Source organism: Hesperophylax consimilis, chromosome 15 (assembly GCF_061612785.1).
Source record: "Hesperophylax consimilis isolate HC1 chromosome 15, BYU_Hcon_1.0, whole genome shotgun sequence".
Lineage (NCBI taxonomy): Eukaryota > Metazoa > Arthropoda > Insecta > Trichoptera > Limnephilidae > Hesperophylax > Hesperophylax consimilis.
Genome location: NC_142850.1, coordinates 35,732,762 through 35,741,725, shown reverse-complemented (window position 1 = coordinate 35,741,725; position 8,964 = coordinate 35,732,762). Strand labels below are relative to the sequence as shown.

The following is an 8,964-nucleotide window of genomic DNA, read 5'->3' as shown; positions in this document are numbered from 1 at the left end:
ATACATACAATATTGTATATGTACGCCTTTCTTGAAAGAATTGGGTTTTAAGGACAAAACTGTTTATTCATATTCATACCATATGTACGGGCGCAAAGAATAATTCATTTTAACATTTTAAAGTATAACTTGCAAAACATGTTCCTAAAATAATTAAATTAGCACCGCCTATGAAAAATATTTTAAGTCGACTGGCGAAGTATTTGTTATTGGAATGTTTATTTATATAAGTATGTTATTCCTTAGGTATCAAATGTGTACTTATTCTACCGAAAGGATGAATTTTAATATGTATCTATACCTAATGTTGATGCTTATTAAAAATTAATACAAATGCGCTGGCATCTATTTTTGTATTTGCACAATTAAACCAAATATTGTAATTTAACAATTAAATTTGTTTTTAATAAATTTTGTTGTATCGAATAATACGTAATGATCATTATTATTTACGCTTATTTTCAGCTCAAATAATTATTTCACACTAATAAACAACAGTACTTATTTAAGACTACAATAGATTTTACTATTGTAAAATCAAAACTATGTATTTTGTATGTAAAGTCCATAAGTGCCTCAGTAAGTTGTGACATTTTGTTAATATTTGTAATTTTCTAAGATTTTTACCATTTATAAATTTTATTTCTTGTTAAATTTTGTAACCATATATATTTATATATAATAAATTATATTTAAATAAAAAAATATAACACCAGCATATCTGATTCCCAATCTTCTTTATTTTATTTTTGTATTCGCCTTAAGAACAATGTCATCTAGTCTACATATATTCGATTTACAAGCGTCATTTAATTCACTATGAAGATGATGTGACCAAAGGTTTAAACCCTATTCTTCGGAAGACAAAATTTGAAGGACTTACATCAATAGTATACTTTTTAATGTTTATATTGCCTTGAGGGACTATCAATAATATGTACACATTTTATTATGTGTATACATATTTCCAAATTTGGACCTTAATCAATTTAATCAGTTTTATTATGTGTGTATCTTCATTTGAAAGGACCTACATCAATGGTACACCGTTTTATTGTGTGTATCGCCAATGTTGAACGACAGTTGAATCAATAATACATTCACACACATTTTATTATGTGTGCATCTTTAAATTTACAGGACTAATCAATTATAGACTTTTATTATGTATGTATTTTTAACTTGAAGGTCTTAAATCAATAATACACTTTTTATTACGTGGGCATTTTTATTTTGAAGGACTTAAACGAATTATCCACTTTTTATTACGTGTGTACATATTATTGCGTTATTACCTTGTAATGTTTCTATAAATAATCACAATAATGTCTATAAGTAATATCATAATTAAGGAATAATCCGACCATTAAAAAGATGAGTCACTATTTCGAAGCAATAATCTTTTGAATGGCCGAACCACAGAATGTAGCTTTCTACTAGGAATGCTTTTCCAAAAAGGCTTTACAGCAACGCAAGGCCTGCACGTAGCACTTCTCAAAACCAAGGGAATCATCATCCTGAAATAGAAACAGTAAATTTTAATTAAAATCAAAAGGATCTTTTTACAGACAAGATTTATTTTAAAGTTTAGCGGAATCAATATTCAAACAGGCATTAAGGTGCGATCTCACCGGATCTATTCTAGTGAGAACAGGCTCTTCTATTATTTGTTATTGATAAACTAACGTTTATAAGACAAGGTTTTATGCATAGCATAAAGGATAACAAATAATTATAAGCAATAATGAGTCATCCGAAATACTAATACAAATTGAAAATTCAATTCCCGTTGGCGGCATTTATTTTTACTCGGGAGATTTTAATAATTTTTAAACTTCCGATTTAGTTGTCCGGGTTAAGTCTTCCCCAAAGGAAAAACTTAACCCTTCCACTCACTTTTCCACAAATGATCAGCTAGTCAATCAACACTATGTAAGTGCATTATATAAGTAAAATAAATACAAAACAATACAAGAACAACAACACGTCAAATCACCAGATATCAAATGGGAAAAAAAAATTCACCGTCTCCAGATATTTTCATATCAGAGGGTTCGGCTCGGTAGAACTTCTAACAGGGCCTATAAATCCTACTGATCCCTCAACATAAATATTTAAAAAATCTTTTGTTATCCTACATGTATTCAAAATGACCGACTTTTGCATCTTTATATATAAATTTTTTGATAGATCTAATACGCCTAAATTTTTAATTAGAGAGCTAGGTATAATGCCAGTAGCCGAAATAACGAATGGTAATATTTTTATAGTCTGAGAATGCCAAATTCTTTTTATTTCATTTCCTAAATCTGTGTATTTTCTTATTTTTTCACTAACAGATTTTTGAATATTACAGGAATTTGGAATAGCAACATCAATGATATAAGTTATTTTTTTAATTTTGTCATGTAAAACTATATCGGGTCTATTATGACTAATCGCTCGGTCTGTTAGTATAGTTTTATCATAATATATTTTATAAAATTCGTTTTCTAAAAATGAATTTGGTTCGTATTCATAATATGGTACTACATTACGGCAGTCAATCAAGTTATGTTTAATTACCAAATTTTGGTGAATTATTTTTAAAACTTGATTGTGCCTAAATGTATACTCGGACGGTGCTATTACTATTATTATTATTATTATTATATTATTTTTTATATATTACTTAATTTGTATTAGTATTTCGGATGATTAATTATTGCTTATAATTATTAGGCTCTTCTATGAATCTATGCTTTGGTCTGAGGGTCTGGTTTCCATGAATAGTCTTGATTGATCAATTTTGTGTATAAAATGAATATAGCTTACATAATAGGGGTCCCTTATAATCCTTTCTCCTTCTGGGTCAAAATCCCCGAGGAGTAGCAGCTGGGCTTTACTGGTTTTGGGGGCACGGCGCTTCAGCTCCTTCATGTTCTCCTCGTCCATGCCAAATATGAAGTCAAAACTCTGGAAATCTGCCTCTTTTATCTGCAAAATGTAAGAAATGTACAAAGATTTCATGTCCAAGATTTTAGGCTAAAGTGACTTGTGTCATGGTAACTGTTTCGTCACTGGCCTTAATCTAAATCATCGAATATGAATATGGTAATTCTATAATTTCAAAGAAAACCACAGTGGAAAAACAAGGAATGTCGGAGTAAACAACCAAAGAAAGCTCTACCGGTGAATTATTACACTCAGGCTAATGATTTCAAACATGGACAACCCTGAAGGTTTTTAAAACTGCAGATTCAGGTTTATACCTTTGGCTCGCCGGCATACCAACAGTTTTACTCGCAAATTGATTAGAAGATTTCTTAAAAGAGTTTATAAATGAATTGGTATTGACATTATTGCTGCAGTGAAAATATATTTTGAGTTTGTGTGACTCTATTAGGAACATGAAATAAAATCAATTGCAATAATGCAAGGCTGTCAATAAAGGAATTAATGATTTTAAAAAGAAAAATGACAGATACCAATCTTACGTTGGACAGCATTGTTAATTTTATTATATATACAGGGTGTTAAGGGACGTACTTGACTTACTTTAGTGATTGTGATTGCAACATTATTTGGAGTTAAAAATGTTAATGAAATTTTGGTATTGGGTGATTTTTTTTGTTTTTCTACCTAAACATAGAAAATCAGTAGGAATTGGACAGCTAGGGTCGATGTGAGGGATTGGGCAGTTACCAATGTTGAAATGTGGAAGAATTTTTTTTAAAATTGTTTTTGTAATATTAAAAAAAAACATTAAAAAGTCACCGGAGACCAAAATTTCATTTACATTTTTACAAATAATGTCAGGAATCACTGGTTACAGTCAAACATGTCCCTTAACACTTGTATATATATTAATACTTTTTCATAGGAAATAAAAGTTTATTTTTGACTACTTGCACGTGGGCGCTCATAATTCTTGCCTGCTACAAATAACCAAATAAACTGCCATAGTTTTTGACAGTGATGGTTGCTGCCAAAACAATTTTGCAGTGTGAAAAACGCACAGTACTTACTTCAATTTGGGATTTTAACTGACATTCCTTAGTTTTCACTTTTGATCAGATTAACCTCGAAAGAAAACATTTCTCTCATCTCTTTTGCAACACCAAAAATACAAAAAGGTAATTTTAAATTGTACATTAAGTCCCATACGCATCTGCGAGCTATAACCGTAACCATTGCAGACATAGTAACTAGGCTTGAATATGTATGCGATGTCCACACCACTGTAACTATAACGGCGAGCCAGTGTAGAGTGCCCTTTGATTAAAAACCGACGGCTATTGGCTCGCTGCGAGCCACGTGCAACACCATGATTTTAATAACGGTTACGGGTACAGTATGCAGCTTTAGGCGACTTCAGTTCATTCACACATTTAACGGTACTGTTTTCACAGACTGTGAACAATAATTGTTCTGAGCTGCAACCTGCAGCAGGGTAAAGATTGCCCTGATGATAGCTAACCTCAGGGAATCAAAAGAACAAGAATAATAATTGATTTACGCATTAAAACTAATGATTTGCACATTTCTTTAATTGCCAATGAATAACTAGCTATAAACTTTAATAATACAAATGGCTCATTTATCTTGTATTTTCAAACTACAATTAAATATTACGTTTGCAACTTTGATAAATAGGTTTAATATCAGAGTGTGAGAAAAATACGCTTCTTGAAATGGATACAATAGCCAAGCTCCACCTTAATCCTATTGTGAAAATAATCACTACAGAAATTTAAGCCAACTTAGTAAATGTAGCACAAAAGAGAAGCCTTGCAAGATTTTTGCCCTTGCTCAAACAGAATAAGTAGTGTAAGATCATTGGGTGGGTAGGGAATATGCAAAAAAAATAAGAGAAAAAAAATTCTTTGCATACAGTTTTATAATTAGAATTTATTATTAACAGGTCAGTATATAACTAGATTTTATGTGACATTGATGGATTAAAAGTTTACAGTAAAATATAGCCATTAGTTTAGTCAGTTTTCTGCAAGGCGTCGTTTATTTTGGAAACGAGCCAAAATATTTTAAAACCATCAGGAAAAAACAAATCAATAATGAAAATAATTATTGATTTACCCGTATCATACACATGGTCCAAACCGGATGGCAACATAGTTCTACTGACTGTACACAGTACAGATAGGAGGCCTTTTGCAGGGTGTTACATAGAAAACTTTTCAAGATTCAAATTCAAATATTCAAAAATGTTTGTAATGAGATGATTAGATTCAAAGTGGATTATTCAACCTTCATAATAAAGATATGTCTAAATCCAATGTCAATTTGTAGCCATGTAAACCTAATGACTGTTTCAATATAAGCTTTCACATTATCCATTATCCAATGGGCTCAAATGGTTATTACAGTACTAAAAACTACCAATTTAGCTAGAAGTTTTTCCAAGAAGAATAAGGATGGGTTATTTCACAGAATTTGAACAATTCTTCAAATTTCAAAGTTAATTTTCAAGTTCTGTGAATGTTCTATTTAAGTTCTGTTATTGTTAACTGGCCTATAATGATATAATAACAGAACCTGAATAGGACTTTCACAGAATGTGCAAATTAACTCTGTGAAGTTTGATGAATTGTTAAAATTCTGTGAAACAACCCGTTCTAAGTGTATGATGCATGCAAATAATGTTTGCAATGGTTTTTATTTACTTCCCACTGGTGCTGACTAAAGCACAGTGCATTATGGGAGTAACTGTGTAATTAGGTAACAACATGCGTCAGTCAGTGAGGGGTAATTTTAAACCTTACACCTTTTAAAAACATTTTAAAACTTTGACTCAATCTCAGATGAATGGACTGGCTTTGCTGTTTGGCGGACGGCCCACTTAACTAAAAAAACGTTTGCAGTGATTCTGGTGAAAAGAAAGAAGAACCGAACTCTTAAACAATGGTGGAGTGATAAATTGTTGAAAATGTATTTATGAACAAATCAACCCATAAAAAAGTTTTTTACTTTAATACAAGTATTTTCAATTTTCGACCTAGTTGCGCCATCTCTTGGGCTTGCTAGTAGTCAATTAACTGAGGATTGAACCTTTCTGCTAAATCCCCAGGGACTGGAATCAACCACGCTAACAATTGAGCCAAATCCCAATCGGGTAGGACCGACATTTATTTCGTATTAAACTGTTATAATGTTTTCCAATTTCAGAGAAATGCATATATGACCACGTTATGTATGCGTGATTGCCACCAAAAGTTGGTAGAATTATCTTCGACAACGAGTCTACTTACCGAGTTGCAGCTCGATCGAAGGTTGGTAAGTGGATTAATTTCCACTTCCAAGATTCCACTTCATTCATTATAATTAAATGCAATATTTCAAGTGTATAATATCTATCATGCTAAGCATAAAGAATACAAGTCAAAAACAACAACTTTTCAGGAAAGCGATTTCAAATTTATAAACTGTGATTACTTTTATTGAGTGATTAAGTAACATATGGCTATTTCTAATTGAAATATATATTGAGGTTATTAAATATATTTTGATACCACGTGAAGATATTGTCGCACAGATTAAAAAAGTGAAATAAACTACAATATCATTTTTTGACTTATACTTTTTATACCTAGCATGATAGATACATATGCCTGAGTGGGAACCTACATATTTGTCTACTCAGCTACCAACCCGCTATTTCCTATAAAAATTTCATGGTGCACCACTGGGTCATTAGGCGCACAATGTTTCCAATGATTCCGTGTTCAGAGCATATTTCTCACATCATGATAATGTAAATATTTATGTAGCAGAAAACTTGGTGATGGAGTAATAATGAGATGAAACAAATATATTATAAATATTTGTATCTGTTATCGCTGAAATATTTATGAGAGGAGTGGCACGAGTCACGAGATGGGATTGAGTAAGGAGTTTGACTATCGGAGATGTGTTCAGCATCAAACCTCGCTACTTTTTATAAATAAATCGCAGGTGAGGTGACAGATTTCCGCATGAAATACTGGCGGCGGTAAATATACAGAAACGCTCATCATCCAAACGCTCAAAATTCACAAAATATTTAAAAAACACTTTTTATCAGTTTGATTACAATGAGGAACAAACATATCTATCACTGAAAAAGGAAAATAATGCATTTAAATAGCTATTTCATTTGAATTAATATTCAGTTAGTTATACACCCTTTTTAAGCCATATTTATGTCAAATGAAAATATGTTTGAGGCTAGTTTTTTTGTTTTAATTTAACGTAAATTAAGAACCTATTTAACAAAACAGGTGTTAAAAATACTAACCTAAAAACAATTTTCAATATTATTCTATGAAACTATGAACATTCAAGATGGCCGCAAAGTGAATGTGACGAATTTGTCAAATTATAATTTTTACATGCATTATTTTACTTCTCTGGTGACAGAAATAGTTGTGTCTTAGGGTAATTAAACTGTTACAAAGTGCTTTTAAAAATAATTTGTTCATTAATATGATAGGATGTTTACCCTGGTGGAAATTCCAGAGGGAATATGTGCAGTGGGCCGCCCCAGAACAATTAGGGAACAACTCCTGAGGCTGAGAGGCTGGGCCTGCAGTGAATTTTACATTAGCTCCACGAAGGAGGCCCTGAGGAAAAAAAACCAATTTCCTCAGGTACTATGTCATTTTTGGGGATGCTGTGAGGTCAATGTTTCCAGGAGTGACGGACATATGATTTTATTCCTCCCACTGCAGTGAAAGGTGACGGTTCAAGAGAGTCCAGCTGGTAGAATCAAAAGGTCTCCCTCAACCAGTCTCTCCCGATCCGGCCCGCCACGCAGCAGGCGAGCAAACGCATTCACCGCCAGACCTAGACAAACCTCAACCCATGAACCCAGGCACCAAACGTAGTAAACCGCTTGAGGTGACTTACGGCAGGGGTGTTGGTTATCTAATAAATAATTTCCGGGGTGGCAGTACCCCTACCCTGCGTCGAAAGGATGGGTTCCCGACCAAAGTAGGAGAGGGGGAAAAACATGAGATAAATATTTGTGACTGTTATTCCAGAACATATACATACTTGCCTGGCTCTGTTGGAGTAGTTAACATGATTTTTCTTCATGGTTTCCAGGGCCCTGTAATCTGGATGGTTGCCAACATGCCATGACCCCAAAGCCGCGCTGTCTACGTCCCACTTATCAGTCTGCCCACTTTCCTTAACAAGCTTTATCAACACCCCCTCAGCTATTGGCGACCGGCAAATATTACCTGAAGACAAATCCAATTTATTAAAAAATAAATAATAATAATTAGTTATTCATTAAAAATATTCGTTTATTGGGTAATTACAAATATTATCAACATTTTAAAATTCTATTTATTTTCAGTAACAAGTTCCATTTTCGTGTTGGAAAATACAAAAGTATGCGCAATTTAAATTATTTATTTATTCGCGATATTACGTTAAATTTACGCTATACTGAGATAAAACCATCAGAAGATTATGAATTAAATGAAAGATAAGAAAATCAGGTTCACCTCATTAACTCGAGATTTGGCACAATTTATTGATTTATAAATAAATAACGCATGCATGTTTGGTCAGTTTAGTTATAATTTATAATACTTATAATAATAGTAATTTTATTACCTAGACATACGAACAGAGCTCTTTTCTTAGGAGTTTCAGACATTTTTTAGAATTTTCCGATAAGAATTTAAATTCTATATATTTAATTACAGGAAACTGGACAGTGCTGGAAGGCAAAATACGGCAATGCGATATATTGTGAATATTTGGCACGATTTGTATTTCTTTTTTCTTTGGATTGGTGCAAATGTCAAAAAGAATGTTGCCACTCTAAAATATTTTTATCTCTTTTGCCGGTACTCACTTGTCACTTTCATAAACGGGGTGTGATGTGATAAATTCGTAATTATTAAAACTATAGTTTTCCATTGCTTCCAATAAATTCTGCTTGCAATAATATTTCTAGTCTTTTGGACATTAGAA

General features: G+C 32.3%; 1 protein-coding gene across 1 annotated transcript; it reads right to left on the bottom strand.

Annotated features, from left to right (window-relative positions):
* Positions 1 to 720: 720 nt before the first annotated feature.
* LOC149417697 (low molecular weight phosphotyrosine protein phosphatase-like) lies at positions 721 to 8,762 on the bottom strand. Its single transcript, XM_089640133.1, has 4 exons — positions 8,602 to 8,762; positions 8,032 to 8,219; positions 2,815 to 2,976; positions 721 to 1,517 (listed from the first exon to the last, which is right to left on the bottom strand). Exons 1-4 carry the CDS (start codon positions 8,642 to 8,644, stop codon positions 1,437 to 1,439), a joined length of 474 nt encoding a protein of 157 aa, XP_089496259.1. The 5' UTR covers positions 8,645 to 8,762; the 3' UTR covers positions 721 to 1,436.
* Positions 8,763 to 8,964: the final 202 nt, after the last annotated feature.

Bases quoted from the DNA above. Each gene is read 5' to 3' on its own strand.
- LOC149417697 (XM_089640133.1), bottom strand. From the start codon at position 8,644: ATGTCTGAAACTCCTAAGAAAAGAGCTCTGTTCGTATGTCTAG. The intron at 8,220-8,601 runs GTAATAAAATTA...ATTTGTCTTCAG, and splicing joins AGCTCTGTTCGTATGTCTAG to GTAATATTTGCCGGTCGCCA. The intron at 2,977-8,031 runs GTATGTATATGT...TACATTTTGCAG, and splicing joins ACTCCAACAGAGCCAGGCAA to ATAAAAGAGGCAGATTTCCA.